Here is a 19811-nt window from a genome sequence, read left to right as displayed (position 1 = left end):
AATACCTATGTAACGTTGACGACATCAAAAGTAATTGATTAAAAATCTATAATCGATTAAAGTTACTATGTCAATTTGAACCAAAATAAACATTGCATTAGAATAGGAAAAAACGTCGCATCAAGATGGGAAAATCCAAAAACATCGCACTCAGACGACGAAATTCACGATAAAAAATACGAAATAAAAACTAAAAAGTTTCGTGAAAAATGTATTATTGTAGAAAGAAAAAATTTGATGAGAATATTGACAATGAAGTTTCAAAATCTCCCCAAAAATCATTTAAGTCCTAATACTTTGTACATATTAGATCAAACAATTACTTTATTTTTTAGTAGATTTAAACAATTTAAAATATATCAATTTAAAATCATAGAAATTGAAAATAATACGTAATTGAAAATTTTAATTATTTAAAAAGAATTAATTTATTTCCAAGTATATTTATTATTTATAGAACAACGTTATCGATTTTTTTAACTAATGCTTCAAAAAAAGAAGTTTTTCAAATTGAAAATTAACAAAATCTTATTTAAAATAAACAACGATGTTACCTCTCAAAAAACACAAAAAATAAAATTTTCAATTAGTATACAATAGTTTTAAAAACAAATTATTATTAGGGTATAAAAGATCTCACTTTAAATTTTGTTTAAAATGTATTTACAAATTAATTTTTGAAATGTTTTAGAGGTGTGAATTTTATAGGATTAACTATATATTTTAATATATATTTGATATTTAAAAAAAATTAAAAACAATAATTATCATATTATACTTTTAAATTTAATTAAAATATTAAAATATAAATTTAACTGCCCTTGAATTTTTTAGCTGCCAATTTGGTTTTACTAGAAGAACAACAAAAAAGAAGGTGAAATCCAAACCTCGGTAACGATGGTTTAGTAAAATGAGATTGCAGAAGGGACATTAGAGTCTATAGAATTTCCATTCACGCATGAAATGTTTTAAAATAATTTAATAATTGTAAATTCTTTTTTAAATATTTATTAAATTTTTAAATCTTTATTTTTATTTTTATTTTTATTTTTTTGTTTTGTTTTTTAATGAATGTTGTTTAAGATTTAATTATTGATGTGTTTTTCACCATTATCAATACAAAGTATAATAATATTTTAGAGATTGTATACATAGTAAATATTAAAAAATAATATAAAAAAAACAAATGTTGGTAATTATCAAAGAAAAAAAAAATTATATTAAAAATTAAAATTAAAAATTAAAAATAAAGACATTTTTTTACTAAAATAAATTGTGAAACTTGTGAAGTACTTTCAACTAAGGCACCACAAAGTCCATCCTAAATTTTTTAATCTAATTTTTTAATAAAAATATCTTACATTAATAATGTTGGTGAATATGGGTTACAGTTTCTTTTTTGTTATAATAATTAACGCGGGAGGGAGTAGCATTTGGCCAAAATAAAATAAAATTCAAATTCAAATCCACTTCACACATTCTGACTATCATGGTGGAATGCGAAGCTCCCTCTTTCTCTCTAGGGCTCGAATTCGACGACAGCCCCCCTCCTTCTCTAAAACACACCCCCCTCGACCACGACTACCTGCTCTCACTAGAAGTTCCAGACTCCGATCCTGAAACCCTACCTGATCCTCCACGCCGTACCCTCAAACGCCTCCGCCGAGGTCTCCGTTCATCCGCCCAAACGAACCCTCCTTCTTGCTTCGACGCCGCCGATGAAGAGGATGATATCGAGGAATTCTCGCAAGAAGATCCGGTTCAAGGTCAAATTATTTATTTTTTATTGATGTTAAGAATAGTAATAGTTTGTTAGAGTAATTAGTTAGTTAGAGAAATTAGTTAGAATGTTAGTGTTCACTAAATAGAGGTATCATTGTATCATTTTTCATCTTTTATCAAAATGATTCCATACAAGTCTACACACCGACACTGATACCTTGATTATATACAATTAATTTATTTTTTCAAATTATTATCATGGTTGACATGTCAGTGTCGGTGTCCAACACTCACACCTTGATTATATCATTTTGGCGTTAGACCCCGACAAGACATGTCTTCGATCAGAAGTGTCGGTGCTTAAGAGTTTATGTGGTTAATGTCAACTATTTTTCTTTAAAAAAAATATATTCTTTTCTGCTAAGGAATTATAATAAGTAATAGATTGATTCTGAAGTATCTTTATTTCATGATGATATTAGTATTTGCACATTCCTCGGTTCGGAATCATTCTATATTTAGAAGCTCAAAAGTATCATTGAAAGGTGCTGGAGTTTTAACTCCTCATCCATCTAGGGAGAAAAAAAGAAAGCAGTCTTCGGATAGTCCAGCTTCTGTTGTGTTGGAAACGGGCCAGAGTTGTTTTGTGTTTCCAAAATTAGCGGCTAGTCCTCCTCGCATCTTTCAATTGCTTGATTCTGATGACGATGATTTGGTTGGTAAGGATGTTGATAATGAAAATAAAGTTGGCCCTTCCTCGTCGACAAGGCCAGTATGTAACCGAAGCACACCTTTGACTTCTTCAGAACAAGATAGAAAGACACAATCTGATGTGAACAAGAATCATGATTTATGGAAAGATCTTTCTCCGGTGAAGAATTTTTCCGTTCCTACACCTGCATTCAACAAGGTGTGTGAAGAATACTTTCATTCTGCCAAAAACACACAAGTGCCAAAATCAGGGATTGGAATATCCGAAAATCACAATGAGACATTTCGTGGGGTTAATTCTGGATACCAAAAGGATGAACAGATCTGGGATGCAGTAGGTCCTCCTCCTCCTGCTCATCGTTATTTTTTCCACGAGGATCCAAGAATTCAGCAGTTGGTTCGCAGTCGCCTGCATAATTTTTCTCCATTAGGTGTCATCAAAGTGGATCAGCAACAAGATGTCTCACATATCGATTACTTGTAACAACCTATATTCTTTCCTTAACCATTTTTATCTTTTATTAATAGTTAAAATAAGAACTCTTATCATTTCATGTTTCTCTTTATTTTGATTTCAGGGGACAATTCGACAATCGAAGAGCTTCTAAAACGCCGAGTGTTCCGAAAGGACGTGGTAATGGCTCGACAAGCAGAAAAAGCAAATCAAAAAAATTGAACATTGAGGAAACGTTTAATGATTTTGAAGGTTGGGTGAATCCTGAAATCATTTCTTCTAGTAGTAGAAACAAAACAACAAAGAGAAACAGCACTAAGAGGAGTGTGTCAAAAAGTAAAAATGAAAAAAGCAAATTAAACTCTTCAAATGTTTCTGGAAATTGGGTGGAACCCAAGAGCTGCTCCAGTATGCCGAAAGATGCAAGTGAAAGGCGCGTACAAGCAAGCAGTCAATCTGCTGGTCATTGGTATACAGGATCTGATGGAAGAAAGGTATGTGAAAATTTCTTTGAATATTCTTTGGGTGGAAAGACTGAATAAGATAGGATTAAGAATGACAACATTAGAGAGAGAGTTGGGGTAGCACCTATAGTAGAAAAGATGGTAGAAACTCGGCTTAGGTGGTTTGGGCATGTGGAGAGGAGACTTGTAGATTCTGAAATAAGGAGAGTAGGTCAAATGGAGGATAGTCAAATCGCTAGAGATAGGAGAGACCTAGAAAAACTATAATAGAAATTATAAGAAAAGAGCTGAAGATTATTGAATGGTAAAGAGATATGCTATATTATAGAACATTATTATGTCATTTGATTCATGTAGACGATCCTATTTAGTGGGATAAGGTTCGGTTGTTGTTGTTTAATGTTATTAGCTGTTTGAATTTATTTACTATTATTGCTAGATGTTGGTCATAAAAAGTTGCAGACTGATGTGTTATTGTGTTAAAAAAGTACTCTTATTTTTTATGTTGAAATGAACATCACATGCTATCTAGATGAGTAGTTAAGGCACTATATCCGATATTAGTTATAATACTAAAACATCTGTTATACTCTCAAATTATTATATTATGTCATATTGTCATTGTATTTCATTTTATTCTAGACACTGCATCAACTTAAATGCAGAAGATATCAGTGTCTTACATCTCATGGTAGAAATCAAGGATTCAAAGCTGTTTTTAGTATCCATATGATTGTCTTGAACCTTCTGTAAATTGGCGAAAACACATTTCGGTATATTGTATCAATTGATCAGACCCTGGAAATCTTTATCTACACATTGTAGGTTTATGTAAGCAAAAGTGGGCAGGAGTTGACTGGCCGAAATGCTTATAGACAATATCGGAAGGTACATTCGCTCGCAAATTATTTTGATGTTTTGTTGTCTTTTCAAAGGGATATGACACTGAACTCATTTGATCTATACAGGAGAGTGGAACAGGAGTCAAGAAATCCAACAAGAAAACAAGTACCAAGAAGGGAAATTAATTATTTGATGCACCACATTAAATCACTTTTGAACAGCATCCTGTAAATTACTTGTTGATCTTATAGCTAGTATTACCCGATAGGTTCGATTGTGTTCAGTTGCGATAAACTTATGGAGTTGTGTTTCTGGATGGGGTAAAGAAGTTGTCAATCTAGCATTTTGGGTCACATGATTTGGGTTTTTTGTTGCTTAGTGAAGTTTTAAAGCAAAACAATTCTCACTGTAATGAGCTTTAACCAAGTGGTTCTGTAAAGTGCACCAAGATCCACGGTCTTTCTACCATTAAACTATAGCTTGAGATATTGATTCACTTTTTTTTGGGGCAACCACTAAGTTTCGATTCTCCTCTTGGTTCTTTTGGCGCTTGCGCTTCGTTGTTAATTCTGCATGGTTTCCTTATCAGAAATAGAGCCGTCAAAAAAGCCCCTAACTGCAAGGCCCCCTTACTTTTTTTGTTTTATTATTAGACCCTCTATCAAAATAATCTTTTAAGGGCCTCTTAATTTTGGGCCATTGTTTAATGGGGCCTAAGGGAGGGGGCTCTAAGGGCCCATAGGCCTCCAATATTTTGTTAATTTTAAGATTATTTTCTTAAAAAAAAAATTATTAAAAAAAAAGTGAAAATTTTTTATCGAAAAAAAAAAATCAGAAACTTTTTATCGAAAAAAAATGGGAAATTTTTTATCGAAAAAAAATCGAACATTTTTTATCCCAAAAAAAGTCGGACATTTTTTATCGAAAAAAAATCGGAAATTTTTTATCGAAAAAAAATCGAACATTTTTTATCCCAAAAAAAGTCGGACATTTTTTATCGAAAAAAAATCGGAAATTTTTTATCGAAAAAAAATCAAAAATTTTTTATCGAAAAAAGTCAGAAATTTTTTATCGGAAAATTTTATAGAAAAAAATAAAATAAAAAATTATCGGTGAAAAAATTGAAAAACTTTATTTCTCAAAAAAGAAAGTTGATTCTTTTTTTAAAAAAGTGGGCCTAGGGGCCTCCTAAGCCCACAAATTTTTAGGGGGCTTTTAATTTAAGGGCCTTGTTTTTGGGGCCTTTTAAATTATTAATTTTTTTGGCCCCTTTAAAATGTGGGCTGAGGCCAATAATTAGGGGGCTTGTCAAATTGACAGCTCTAATCAGAAATGCTATTTAGCACGAAGAAAAACAATCACGAAACATAATAAATGCGGCCTGTTTCACATTTTGAAAACCTAAGTTCCGAATTTGACGAAATAAAAAAATGTTATTGGTGGCATAAAATTGGATCACAATGTAACTTTCTATTATATATTATTATATTACTATAACTTTAGTATGGAGAAATTTAGACTAAATTACTTTTATAATTTCTTAACTTATTTTTTAATTTTATTTTAGTTCTTTAATTATTTTTTTATTTTATTTTGATCCCTTAACTATACTTCTATTAGTCAAATTGATCATTTATATTAATTTATGTTAAAAAAATATTTTGTCATTTCATCCATCTTCAAATTTATAAACATTTTAGAAATTTTAGATCTCATTCAATCTAAAATCCAAAAAAATTCATCAAACTTATGATCTTCAAATTTATAAACTATCAAATCTATAACTTACAAATTTAAATTTATAACATTTCAATCTTAGAAAAACGAAAAATTCTTATATCTAATCATCTTTAGAATTCCTTAGTTAATCAACAAATCCATTCTTTTATTTTTTTAGATTTTTTTTAAATATAAATTAATAAATTTATCATTTTCATCCTCCAAACATAGAAATTCATCACTTCCTTCAATCAAAAAATTCAAAAAAATTAATCAAACCCATAGTCTTTGCACCCAATCTCAAATCCAGCAAAAACTCATCAAATTCAAACATTTCAAATCCAAAAAAGGTAGGGATGACATCAAATCAATGTTGGACATAGAATCTAAACTCGACCTTAAAATAAAAAGAACATCTAAGCCAAATATGCTCATATAAAACAGATTTGAAACACGACCTTATGTGATAACTATAACACGCATGTAAAGACACAAATTTACCTAAAGCCAAACACCAATAAAAAGAATTAAAAAAACTCAAACCCAAACACCTTGAATTCCTAAAATTGAAAGAAAATCTTAACACAACCTTAAAGTGATATGAATCAAGTAATTAAGAAACAAATATGAAATTGGTGAACAATAGTCAATCTTCTTGTATAGAATCCTTTCTGAATTAACAAGAAAAAAATATTTATCATTTTTATGAGTTTGAAATGTTATGGATTTGACTTTGAGTAATAGATTTGAAAGGATATGTTTGAAAGTCATAAGCTTGATGAATTTTTTAGATTGAATAAATAGATTTATGGGTTTGAAGATGAATTAGATGACAAAAATTAACGTTTTTGGTAGAAATTTAATAGAAATGATCAACTTTTTTACAAAAGTACAGTTAAAAGACTAAAATGGAACCAAAAATAATTAAAAGACTAAAATGAATTAAAAATAAGTTAAGAGACTCAAAGAACAATTTAGTGAGAAATTTATAAACCCTTAATTATGTTTATAGTACAAATACATACTTGTTTAGATAAAATATTATCCATGATAGATCAATCTAATCTACTATATATTTATAATACCAAATGGCTGGAGAAAAATCAATTCTAAGATTCTTTAATTTATAACACCTCATCAAATTTAAGACAATTTCGTCTTGCCATTCATCAATTAGTTAAATGAATTTTTTTTCCTAAATCAATTATTTAAAGGAAAAAAAGAAAAAAAATGTAAATTACTAATAGTGTCTCTTACATACTGTTTATACAGAAATTGAAGAAAATTATAACAATTTAATTATAATTTACTATATAAATGATAAATAGGGCAAATGTTTTTATTGATTAATTAGTTAAAAGATGATATTTTACTATTCAGTATGTATGTTATTAGTAACATGTTTTTTGAATATTTTCTAGATAAATTATGAAGGAATTTGGTCCTTTTATAGTAATGTGACATATTTAAAATAACGTGACATTTAATTAAATAATATTAAATCATTTAAATGAATTAATTATTTATATATCTTTAATTAAATTATAAAAATAAATAATTTTTTTAATTGAGAACTAAAATTTTTAAAAACTTTTCTTGCGATATCATTCAAAATTTTAGGCCGGAAAAGTTGCTCCATATTTTGAAACACATGCATTATTTTCCATTTCTTAAAATAAGCTACTCTTTGATACTCCAAAACAATCTAATATTAATAATACATGTTATTAATACACACTCAAGGGTAAAAAAATAATCAATACATGATTTGCTTCACAAAGCAAGTTTATAAAGAATTATATACAAATCATACAGAGCTGCTCTCCTCAATATAAGATATTGGCATGATTAAAAGAAAGTTAAAAAATTGTCAAAAGTATACTATAAATAATAAGAATGGGAAAAAGATAAGACAAGTGATTTCTCCTGCTTCAGCTTGCTCCAATATCCACAACCTACTTAACCTTTGATACTTAGGACAATATACTTACCAATGTATTTCTGAATTATGATCCTGATAGTCTAACGTTACTAGTCTTCAATAATTGCAAATAGTCTAGGATAGTGTTCTAGACCGACTCAAATTCATTTTTTTCTCTCACGTCGATTCAATTTGGTATCACGATCTGTAACATATAATTAAGATTTTTAGACTCCAACGGCTAAAACTACTTGTAACAGCTCCAAGGCAGTACCGTTAAATCTGGCAACATTGATGGCCATTCAATGTTTCTGATCACCCTCCACGTTGAAATTCTCGTCTATATAAATAATGCTCCAGAAAAAAGTACAACATTCTCATTTATCTGACTTTAATAATAGAGTATATATCATAGACTAATTCATCTTAACAAACATAATTTAAGTGACAAATTTGACTATTTTTAGAGTTAAAGGAGCAAAAAATTTAATATTTTTTTTTATAAGCAAACATTTTATCAAAGAGAATAAGGGTACTCCAACCCTTATGATATTCAAAGAGTTGCAAATATTCACCTTTTTATTAGAAAACATCTATCCATCTTTTAAGAAGGGTTCCGAATATCCCACCAAACTATGAACTCGAATATAAGTACAAAATAACAAACTCTTACAATTAAAGTCTCTTTGAATTAGCTTATTGAATAAATGTAGAAATAAATAATTAAATTATCCTACATAAAAAACGTAAAAAAATAACAATATTTTTTTAGTAAATGCGGAAATAAATATTGAAACAATGTCAATCATATATCAAATTTAGTTATTTTTAAAAACAACTTTTAGGATATTTTAATAAATCGTTTACTTTGTGAATTTTTTTTTTCTTTTCAAAAATTGTGCTAGTTTTTCTCATTATTAATGAGGTAAAAGACTTTTAATGCAAACAATTCCCTATATTTCTCAAAACAATGAAAATGTAAAAAAAAATTATTATCATTATTTCTAAAAATAAATTTTCACTTAACTAACATTTCATCTTATTTTCATGATAATGATAACTATTTTCACTTTTGTTTGATATACTAATTAATAGACAAAATTGAATATGAGCTTATAAATCTCAATTATCCATAAATCTTTTCTCCAACATGATTCTTATACGTGAACATATAAAAGTTAAAAGGCCTATATGGAAAATCATCAACCGAATAATGGGTAAAGTAAAACATTTCCATAAAATGGTTAAAGTAAAATTATAAGAGTCCGTTTGGTCGGAGAGGAGGGGCAATTTATTTATTTATTAAGTTTTGGTGTTTGATTCATTTTTTTAATTGGGGAGCGAATCAAAATTCTTAGTAGAACTTATTTTGCTCACTCTCAATTTTGTGGTGATTTGGAGGGCAGCTGAGTTGAGAGAACTAAAATAACAATAAATTTATTTAAAATTCATCCACTCCCTTTAAACCAAACACATAACTATTAAAATTTCTTTCTTTTTCTTTCAATCCTATCTTTTGAACCAAACATATTTCTTGTTTCTTTCCCTCCATTCAAACTACAAGAAAACATTCGTATACTTACGAAAAATTACCTATAGATCTCAATTCATGATTAAATTATTCGATATCTACGAAATACCTATAGATCTCAATTATTGAATAAAATGATTTTTTTTAATTACATTCCACGGTTATTTCGTGGGTAAAATTAAAATATATATGTGGGTAAAGTTTAAAAAAATGCAACTTAAACTTAAGTTGTCGAAATATTTTCATATTTTTTTTACTACAAATTCTACGTAGGTAAAGTGAAAGTAAAGTTTTGTTTCTTACTTTCTTTCTTTGTTATAAGGTTTTTTTGTTGAGTTAAAAAAACTCATCATTTTCACTCGACTAAAAACCCTAAAAGATTCTCACTTGACTAAAAATATTAACTCATTCTCACTTATCTATATACAACCCTAAACTAGAAACCCTTATTCTTCCAACCTAGATTACAACCTTGCTCCAAGTCAGATTGCCACCACTCAAACCTTTCTGACCATTGCTTCAACGTTAGCTCTCTTCCATTCACAGGTTTTCTCGTTTGATCTCTCTCTATTTCTCGTTCTGTCGTTTGATCTCTCGTTCTCTCGTTTGCTCTCTTTCTCTCTCTCTCTCGTTCTCTCATTTGCTCTCATTCTCTTGTTTGCTCTCTCTAATTTATTCTATTTTCATGTTTATTTGTTGAGTATATGAAGGAATAAATGATTTATTAATTGATTTACAAACCCTAACTCTTCTCTCGTTTTGGTTTTGCACAACTCATTGAAATTCCTAACATTTCAAACTCATTGAAATTCCTAACATTTCAAATTCATTGTTACACAAGTAAGAACTTGAAAATACTTAACTCATTAATTTAATCTTTCTTGTGTAACGAAAACAAATACAAAATGAATGACTACGTGTCTTTTTTTTTTTTTTCAATATCAAACTTGAATAATCTTTGACAAATTAGTGGTGAATTGAAGTGAATTAGATGTTTGAATTTGTGGTTTGATTTGTTGGAATTAGTGGTGAATTAATGAATGACTATGAATTGAAATTAGTGGTGAATTAAAATGAATGACTATGTATTTTTTTTTCAATATCAAACCTAAATAGTGTTTGACAAATTAGTGGTGAATTGAAGTGAATTATACAAATCTAAAAAAATTTACTTAATAAAAAGACCTCCTATTATAATATTTTTAAATCTAAAACTAATAAAATATTGTCTAAAATTAATATTGTCTCAAAATATTAAACTAATTGACTTAAATTATTGAAAAACAAATATTATACAAAACTGATTATATTAATTGAATAAATGATTTTATATACAAAAGTAATAAATATATTATTTTTTTAAAATCATTAATTTTACTAAAATACTATCTTGAAAATTTTTCATATTAAAATTTGTCTCAAACCTCTCTCTATATATATTGGATCAAAACTTATTTAAACAATTAATGCTATACAAAGTTGAAATTTGAAATCAATCCTTGTCAACTCAAAATCATCACAATCATTTACATATTTGACACAAATGCTCAAAATACATAAAAACTCAGTATTCATTTACAAATACATAAATTTTCTCATATACCCTTTAACTTGTATATCAAGAAACTGGTTTTGCCTGTGTGAATTTCTACAACATGAACCTTTTGGACTTCAACAAATTCTTATCATCTTATGAGTGTCAAACCAATAGCAGTGACTATGAGAGTTGAAGGGAGGCCAAATTTCAGATGGCTCCAGAAGGTTAATGTGTATGAAATGTTCGGTGCTCGGCGAGCTTGTTCGCAAACTATCAAGTTTGCGGCCGATCCCAGTAGTGATAGATTTCCTGCTATGGTGCTGACCCAAGCCAAGATGAGCCATGCCTTTTTCTCATCTTCTTGTGAAATTGCAGAAGCTGAGGCTGCAACTCTAGCTCCAAGCAATAGTACTAGAAAAAATTTAAGATTTTTCTTAAGATAGTTAGATTTTGTGCAATTTATACATGCATATCCTACAAACTTTATCTTTGTTTTTCCTTGATTCTCTTAGCTCACTATTTTCCATAAATTATAGGTTGCAAACAACAAAGGACATAAGCTACTATATTGACAATGTCTAAGCATCCTTTTGACTTTGAAAATCTCTAAAGAAGACATTCATGTGCTTTAATGATTTTCTGCAAACAACCATGTGATTTCTGTATTTCTTAGATTATTAGGAAATTTGCAATAAAGAGAATTTCAAGAGTCAACTAAGTGAATGATAGGAACAATTTCAATCTATCAGAAAGTTTTTGTATTATTAGTAAAAAAAACTAAAACGGTAGTAAAACTATATAAAGGTAACATCAAATGCTTCCAGCAAAGGTAAGTTCCTATGGTCTCAAATCAAAATCCTAATTTTATATGAAAAACACACATAGGCTATGTTTAGCAAGGCTTATAATGTATAAACTCATATGATCAAGGTATAGTTGTTTGACAATGGTTTATCTCTATCGAGCTTATAGCATTTTTTGAGATATTATTATTTCAAATAACGTTTGAACTTATAACTCATAGCGTATCATTTTGACCAAAAAATTTAAATATTAATTAAAAATATTTTTTTATGTCATTTCATATTTATCAGCGAGCTCTGCTGCTAATTTTATTTGACACTTCAAATTCAATCTACTAACCTATCCACTGTAAGATCTTCCGCTATCAGCTAAATTATCCTTCATCCCTATTTTTACTGCATAGCAACTTCTCGTCTAAACTACCCTATATAAACAGATATGAGATCTGTTTTCTCTCTCCTACAACAAGTTTCATACAAGTTGATTCAATAGGTCCACATAAATAACTCACTAGAGCCTTATGGGGTCCATTTTTGGGTCCTTATATTATCAGTGAAACAATATGGGAAGAAAAGAAAAAGGACTTTACAAATCATCTTCTTACCCATAACAGCTTGATGCATTAATTACAAAAATCATATTACATGTGGAACACAAAAACAAAAAGAATAAAAAATGAAAGATAAACATTAAAAAAAAATGATATATTTTTGGAAGGATAATCATATGTACTTACCAGTTGGTACATTTGAAGCCAAATTTGATAAGACAAGAATAACTAGTGAAAGTATTGCTATTCCACTAGAATGATCAACTCTAGAATAAGGCTCCATTAAATCCCATAGAGCACTTGGAATTCCAGTTTTGTTGAATCCATCTACTGTGATAAACATTCCACAAAAGAATATCAAAAGTGAATATGAAACCTGTATCAACGACAACAACAAATCTTTCTAAGACATTTGTTCAATCTTCAAGTGGCATAAGAAAAAAAATTACCGGCCCTATTTGAATAAACAACTTAATTAAACGCTTATAGCATAAACCTTTATCATGTAAGTGCTTATGTATTAACTATATCTATAACAAAAGGTAAATTAAAATCAAATTGTTTTCATATAAACTGTAAGTTGTTTCCATAAGTTATCTCCTGGAGAGCTTTATAAGCTGAAAACAGTTGTTTTCATAAGTTTTGTCGAATAATCTCACAAGTGCTTATGCTAGTAAGTAGATAAACTCAAATAAGACAATTCAAACAGATCTAGAACGAGATGTTGTGTTTGTTTAAAGATTTTAATACCTTTTCTAAGCTTGGCCTAGCATCTTTGAAATCAAGAACAACCAAAGCTAATGCAGCTGAAATTGCAGACCATGACATATTCAAACCAAGAAGCATTGCAATCAACATTCCTAATGTGATCATATAAACACAAGTTTTCCACAATAAACGTTTCCAATTCGCGCTTATATAGTCCTTTTCGTCCGAAGACATCAAAAGATGTCCTTCCATAGTTCGATCCATGTCCACAACAGTTTTCGTCGGATTAGTTTCCTCCTTTGTTTGAGAAGAATCCAAGTCATTAGTCCCTTCCTTTGACGCCATTGAGTTTCTAGCCGAATCAAGTACACTACCAACCACCCTTTGTATTTCACTATCGCTCGAAACTAATCGGTTTCGTAGAACTTGAGGAGAGTTTTGAACACTAGAAGAATCTAAATAACCATTCAACTCTTGAGAATTATTAATTGATGAATAATGAGACATAGTAGCAGGTGAAAACTGATGAGAATTAACCTCTTCTTCAGCCGCAACTTCCGAAACCGGATCCTCAACATCTTTATGAATAGATAATAACTTCCAAAACATAACTATAAGAATCAAAGCATTCACAACAACTCCTAAAAGCATAGAAGGAAGAATACCAAACAAAAAATCACCAAATGAAATTTTACTTTGAACAGCTATAACAAGATTTTGAGGGTTACCAATTGGTGTAGCTGAAGAACCAATGTTAGCACTTGAAGCAAGTGCAAGTAAAAAAGGGTGTGGTGGTAAATTATGTTGTTTTGCAATTTTCAATATGAATTCAGTCAAAACAACACAAGAAGTATCATTTGTGAAAAGTGCACTTGACAAAGCAGAAATCAAACAGATTCTACAAAGTAAATCTTTTGCTCCTAAACTTTTCCAAGAAAGTAATTTTCCTATGTACTTAAACATATCTGCTCTTTCAAGATAAACACTAACAACCATTGTACCGAAAAGAAGACCGATGATCGGTAGATCGATCGCAGCGTAAGCTTGATCCGGACTAATAACTCGGAATATTACCATAAGCATTGCACCTAAAAGGGAACCTGCTGTTCTACCAATTGGTAGGAATGGAACAGCTGGGAAAACTGCTAAGATCCAAAAGATTGCAAAGGCAATTGAACCTAGAAAAACTTTCGGAATTGGAGCTAGTGCCATTATGATCTATCAAACTTCGATGATACTGCAAAATAGGTGCAATATCTGTGTCAGACACGTATCAGATACTATAAGGATATTCTCCGATATGTACCTTAGAAGTATCTGTGTCAGACATGTATCAGATGCTTTTAGGATATTCTCTGATACGTACCTTAAAATTATCTTTGTCGAACACGTATCAGATACTTTTAGGATATTCGTACCTTAGAAGTATCTGAAATTTTTAGTAAGATCCAATCAAAGATCAAAAACTCCACCTTAACAATACCATAGAATTTACTTTGATGGAATGAAATTACCTGAACAAGAAACAAAATTGGTTAGAAAATATACATGGAAAAAATCCAAACTTTTGAAACTTTATTGTGAAATATTGTGAGATTGTGACTAATTAACATCAACAAAGACAATTATCAAGAAGATAGAGAAGATATGTTTATGAAATTATGATATCTTACATAGATAAACAATTGACATAAAGTCAACATTGAGCAAAAACCACATGATGTATATTTTAGCAAAATCAAGCTATGATTAGAGATTTTCTAAACTATCAATAAATGTGGAAATAAAAATTTGCAAAGAAAAATTCAAAACACTTTTCTTTTTCAGAAAATTCAAGTTTCTACATTCCTATAAGAGAATTAAACCAATTCACAAAACAAAGAAATGGAGAATAGTTAGAACATATATAACAAACTTATTTTCAGTTAAATAAATAATAATATTTATTTAGAAGAAAAAAATAGACATGCTACTACGGTAAACTTTTTGTTGTGAAAAATATCAGCAAAAAATATATCACCTTATATAACTTTCTTTTGAAAAACATATGAGTTTTAATTAAGATAAAGATAAATTAAAAAAAAAAAAAAACACAGCATAAAATGTGAACCACACACACACCTTAGAAAGAAATATCTATTGTGTTGATGTCTAACTAAGAAGCTGTTCTGTTCCTATCCTCAAATTAGAATTTTGTCATCTCCATGAAAAAGCTACCAAACTTTTGAAAGTTGTTTTGTTGGTACAAAGGGTATTTTTCTTTTTTTATTAATTAAGATTAAGAAAATTGCAGCATTTATCCGTATAGAACTCTCAACACAAATATTCAATACTCATAGTCACATGGTGAAACGTGTGACACTCTAGTTACTGGAATCATGGGAAAAGACAAATATTTTTTTTGTGGGCCATCAAATTATAGGCACAAAATAATTATTTTCACACCAATAATTTTTGTTGAAATAATAAATCTTTTGGCATAACACCTCGTCATCTACTTTATTTTTATTATATATATTTAAATCTTGGTTTGATTTTGTATTAAAAAATTAACTAATGCATATGTACATAACGTCACTACTTTTTATCATTTATTATACTAGTTTTAAGATAATGATATTTTGATATGAAGGTGAGAAAAAACAACCATGAATTGGATCTAGTGGAAACAATGTTAAATCTCAACTTTGATAAATGTTCAGAATTAGTTATCAATTGGGTTGGACCGTTTGGTCCACGTATTAATGAAGGTCGGGTCTTAGAAATGAAATGACGTTTTTGTCCTCGTTAAAATAATAAAAGTTCAAAAAATTTATCATTTTTCATTTTAAGATTTTCGGAACTCGAGTGAATTTTTTTTTTTTAAATTTCCGGAGAACTTGAATACAAGTTTTCTGGCACACAAGATACACTCTGGAAAACTTGTTTGAAGTTCTTCGATACATAACTTCTTCCGGTAAACATTTTTTTGAAGTTCTCCGGTACAGAAGACTCTTTCGAAAAACTTTTTTTAACTTCTCCAGTACAGAGGTTTGTTCCAGGAAACTTGAGGCTCAACATTTCCGGTAGTTACTGGAGAACTTGAACCTCAAGTTCCCCAGAAGTTTTATATATATATTATTTTAATTAATTATAATTTTATAAGTAATTGTGATTTATTTCTTTTAATTTTTTAATTTTTCAGTGGGCGCACGAGGAAGAGACGACAAAATCATACGAATTACACATGATGCTACATCGTCCGCGATGAATCCCCCATAGAGGATTCGACTGACATCTTCAAGGAGAAGAAGATGAATGATAATTGAAGATGATGATGAGGGACATCATGGTCATGAATTTATCCCACATGTGACTATATATCAGCCTGAGGAGCCTTCTATAGTGCATGAGGAGAATGTGGTACATGGGCAGGAGGAGGCTGCAACTGCTCATGAGGGAGAGCATTTGGAGGAGGGGCATGATGGAGCTGAGGGACTTGGTGAGCTCACACGGCAGGAAGAGCCTTCTATAGTGCATGAGGAGGATGTGGTACATGAGCAGGAGGGAGAGCATATGGAGGAGGGGCATGATGGAGCTGAGGGACCTGGTGAGCTCACACGGTATCCTGGAGGACCTTATGATTTATTTATCCTTACACAATACCGTCATCATCTTTCAGCTCGACTATGGTTTGGTGAGATATATTAAATTAGTTATTACTTATAATGCATTAAAAATATTTAAATTAATTATTATTTTTGGTCTATATTTAATTTTAATGTCATATATTTTCTTTGTATACAAGAGCGACCATTGCTGAAAATTGTTGCGCATGGAAAGAAAATGTAACAATTTACCCTGCCGGTACATCCGTGACCCATAGAGAACTAGGTGAATTTGTCAGATTTGAACTCATTACAACGGGTAGTTTGAAGATGATCGACAACAACCTGATATCTGCATTTGTGGAAAGACGACATTCCGAGACATCGTCATTTCACATGCCATTTGGTGAAATGACGATTACTTTGGATGATGTTGCCAATCTTTTGAGATTGCCTATTAGGGGTGAGTTCTGCAGTCTACCCGATAGAGTAACGACATGTAATCTTGCCATCACTCTATTAGGAGTGACCACGAAAGAGATCTAGGAGGACACCAAAAAGACTAGAGGTGCGCACTATATACTGGATTGGTTGAAAAAGGTCTTCAGAAGACAGTGTGTAGCAGAGAGATTTGATTGTGCTGCTAGGGCATATCTCTTGAATCTAGTAGGGAGTACTTTTTTCGCTGATAAGAGTCATACTCTAATTGATGCGAAGTACCTTCCTTTATTCAGATATTTAGACGATACAGATAAATATGTATGGGGTACTACTACGCTCGTAGTGCTTTATGACTACCTCTCAGATGTCTGCTGTTATGACACCAAACAGCTAGGTGGATATATGACGCTGCTTCAAGTATCAATTATTTATTTAGTTTTAATTATTAAATATTAGGTTAAGTATTGATATTTTTGCAACTTATTAATTATTATTTTTTGTTAATTATTAATTTTTTGTTCATTATTAATATATTTATTTTTATTTGCAACAGTGTTGGATTTATGAATATTTTTCAAATATTTGTAATAGAGGTGACCAGGTGCTAACGTGGAATGCTTTGCGCGAATAAATAGATGGTGCTACAAACAAGGCAAGCACAAGGTCCATGAGTACAAACATATCATTGATGCATTGACACTTGTGGATGTTATATGGAGACCATGGGAGAATTATATGGGTGTCATTCCTTTTGATGATATCTTGTTTTATACTGGACACCTCCGATTATGCAGCACTGTAGTGAAATATCTGCTAGAGAGGTGTTTGAGACAATTTGGATATGTCCAATATATTCCTTCACCACCACTTCCAGATCCTTCTAGATTATTTGATGTAGATGTGGAATGGTTGAGATATGTGACCCAGTGCAGAGATATTTCACAAGCTTCGTCCAGCTACATATCCATCTAAGTGTGAAGATGGATATTTGAAATGATTCTATCAGGCGTCTCATCCACTGCTAGTGCGACCAGATGGTGTACCCTAGGTCCCACATTATAGTGTACCGTCCACCAGTGCATATGCTTCTAGTTCATAGCCGCCACCTATCCTACAGCAGATCGGTGATCTTATACAGTAAGGGTTGAATGAACATGAAGCTAGTCCAGATGATGAGTTGTATATTTATTTTTATAAAGCTTTGTATTTATCACGTAGTCGCACTAGTTAATAGTAACACTTTTATGATTTATTGTTATGTCGGTTACTTGTTATGAACACTTTTATGAATTATTGTTATGTCAGTTACTTGTTATGAACACTTTTATGAATTATTGTTCTTCTAGATTATTGTTATGTCGGTTACTTTAAATTGTTTGTGATGAAATATAAGAAAAATAAAATAAATAAATTACAAGATAAAATTGAACGGCAAAAAACTAAAATTAATTAATAACAAGTGATTTTGTATCAATTTTAAACATTAAGGTTCATCTAATGATATTGCATCTACGGGTTATGTAGATGGATTTTGGGTAACAAGTGGCAACTGACCTAATATATACCCCCAGTGTTGTAGACGCCCTGTATATGCTATTGCCCAAGAAGTTGCTTCATCGATGCGATATTGCTTCCAACCTGGTGCAATTTCTGGCATTGGAAATCCCTCTTTCATCTTTAACTGCAAAAATTAAATAAATTAACAAAACAGAAGAAAGTAATTATGGAAGAAAAATAAAAAAAAAATAAATAAAATAGAAGAAAATAATTACCAGAACCCAGTGATTTCTATTAACAAAACGAATACAACAAATGCGATCATTTTTTGTCGATCCTGAATGTGAACCCCTCATAGGAAAGAAAGTCATTGAAAATGTTTGACCAAACGTGACAAGAATAATATTATATGTTGTCGCTATCACGTAACTCATATCAGGTATGGACAACCATTTATTCATGGGCTGAAGACCTAAGCCGGATATTTTCAACGGATCTCTTACTTCTCTAATGAGTCTTGTGAACAGTCTATCATATGGAGTTACATGAGAAGCAATCTTCTGGTCCAAACTATTGCGGACCATATACCAACACTCTTCACCGTGTCCAAGCAATAATGCAATAGCGCGAAAACCACAATTTCCATCCGCTGCCACATCAAATATTTCATCAATGTATGGCTGAATAACATCAGGACATTCTCTCCAGAACAAATGTTTTGAAGATTAAGATGACTGAGATGGTTGTTTCTTTGATTGAGATGCTTGTCTCTTCTTTGATGACTGAGATAGTTGGGAACCAAGATCTTTACAATATGTTGCATTAACATGCTCAAAGTAAGAAGGGTCTCGATATATATCATATTCATCCGACTTCTTACCCTTACTCTTCTTCACTCGTCCTTTGGTTTTGACTTTTTCAGGTGGTGGACACATTGAACTTGTATTTGGAAAAGCAAGTTCATGCACTTTACTCTTCAACACTCGTTTCCCTATAACATCAAGTGATTGAAAGCGTTTTCATAAGGCATTCATCTCAGTAGACATATCCAACTTTGATCCATCTTTTGTGTCTTGGGTGAGTTCACATTCCATGCTTAATTTTCTCCATTGAATATGCACATAATCTAGAGAAATTGGTTCACCCATCAATTTATATTTTCCTAATTCACAAGCACAAGGTTGAAGTAACTAAATATCACTATAAGGGGGGTTGAATAGGGATTTTGCTGTTAAAAATAATTTTCAAGTGTTTTTAAAACTATCCTCTTGTAGAGGATGGAAAGCGTGAGGATGGATTTTGAAACTTTCAAATTTGAGCTG

The 19811-nt window shown here is 30.5% G+C and overlaps 3 protein-coding genes across 4 annotated transcripts; 1 reads left to right on the top strand and 2 right to left on the bottom strand.

Moving 5' to 3' along the window:
* The first annotated feature begins 1438 nt into the window (after positions 1-1438).
* LOC101490882 (uncharacterized) lies at positions 1439-4726 on the top strand. Its single transcript, XM_004512761.4, has 5 exons — positions 1439-1766; positions 2205-2913; positions 3012-3381; positions 4177-4239; positions 4320-4726. Exons 1-5 carry the CDS (start codon positions 1490-1492, stop codon positions 4377-4379), a joined length of 1479 nt encoding a protein of 492 aa, XP_004512818.1. The 5' UTR covers positions 1439-1489; the 3' UTR covers positions 4380-4726.
* Positions 4727-10844: 6118 nt separating this feature from the next.
* LOC101491203 (silicon efflux transporter LSI2) lies at positions 10845-15247 on the bottom strand. 2 transcript variants are annotated; one of them, XM_027337531.2, is made up of 5 exons: positions 15086-15247; positions 14331-14478; positions 13007-14201; positions 12443-12632; positions 10845-11313 (listed from the first exon to the last, which is right to left on the bottom strand). In XM_027337531.2, exons 3-5 carry the CDS (start codon positions 14174-14176, stop codon positions 11051-11053), a joined length of 1623 nt encoding a protein of 540 aa, XP_027193332.1. In that variant the 5' UTR covers positions 14177-14201; positions 14331-14478; positions 15086-15247; the 3' UTR covers positions 10845-11050. The 2 variants fall into 2 exon arrangements, with proteins under 2 accessions (XP_027193332.1, XP_004512821.1); XM_004512764.4 differs by lacking the exon at positions 15086-15247 and adding an exon at positions 14638-14897 and having other exon boundaries at positions 13007-14478.
* Positions 15248-18048: 2801 nt separating this feature from the next.
* Positions 18049-19583, bottom strand: LOC101499231 (uncharacterized). The gene is made up of 5 exons (XM_004512788.1): positions 19577-19583; positions 19254-19480; positions 18765-19169; positions 18558-18673; positions 18049-18103 (listed from the first exon to the last, which is right to left on the bottom strand). The coding sequence occupies exons 1-5, from the start codon at positions 19581-19583 to the stop codon at positions 18049-18051; spliced, it is 810 nt and encodes a 269-aa protein (XP_004512845.1).
* Positions 19584-19811: the final 228 nt, after the last annotated feature.

Source organism: Cicer arietinum, chromosome 8 (genome assembly GCF_000331145.2).
Source record: "Cicer arietinum cultivar CDC Frontier isolate Library 1 chromosome 8, Cicar.CDCFrontier_v2.0, whole genome shotgun sequence".
Lineage (NCBI taxonomy): Eukaryota > Viridiplantae > Streptophyta > Magnoliopsida > Fabales > Fabaceae > Cicer > Cicer arietinum.
This window is presented reverse-complemented; position numbering and strand designations above follow the sequence as displayed.

Coding starts and splice junctions, on each gene's coding strand:
- LOC101490882 (XM_004512761.4), top strand. CDS start 1,490: ATGGTGGAATGCGAAGCTCCCTCTTTCTCTCTAGGGCTCGAATTCGAC. Junction 1,767..2,204: donor GCAAGAAGATCCGGTTCAAG/GTCAAATTATTT, acceptor TGATGATATTAG/TATTTGCACATTCCTCGGTT. Junction 3,382..4,176: donor CAGGATCTGATGGAAGAAAG/GTATGTGAAAAT, acceptor TACACATTGTAG/GTTTATGTAAGCAAAAGTGG.
- LOC101491203 (XM_027337531.2), bottom strand. CDS start 14,176: ATGGCACTAGCTCCAATTCCGAAAGTTTTTCTAGGTTCAATTGCCTTT. Junction 12,633..13,006: donor CTAGGCCAAGCTTAGAAAAG/GTATTAAAATCT, acceptor TCGTTGATACAG/GTTTCATATTCACTTTTGAT. Junction 11,314..12,442: donor GGCTTCAAATGTACCAACTG/GTAAGTACATAT, acceptor AATTTTTTCTAG/TACTATTGCTTGGAGCTAGA.
- LOC101499231 (XM_004512788.1), bottom strand. Junction 19,170..19,253: donor AGTCATCAAAGAAGAGACAA/GCATCTCAATCA, acceptor GATGTTATTCAG/CCATACATTGATGAAATATT. Junction 18,104..18,557: donor GGGCGTCTACAACACTGGGG/GTATATATTAGG, acceptor GATCTGCTGTAG/GATAGGTGGCGGCTATGAAC.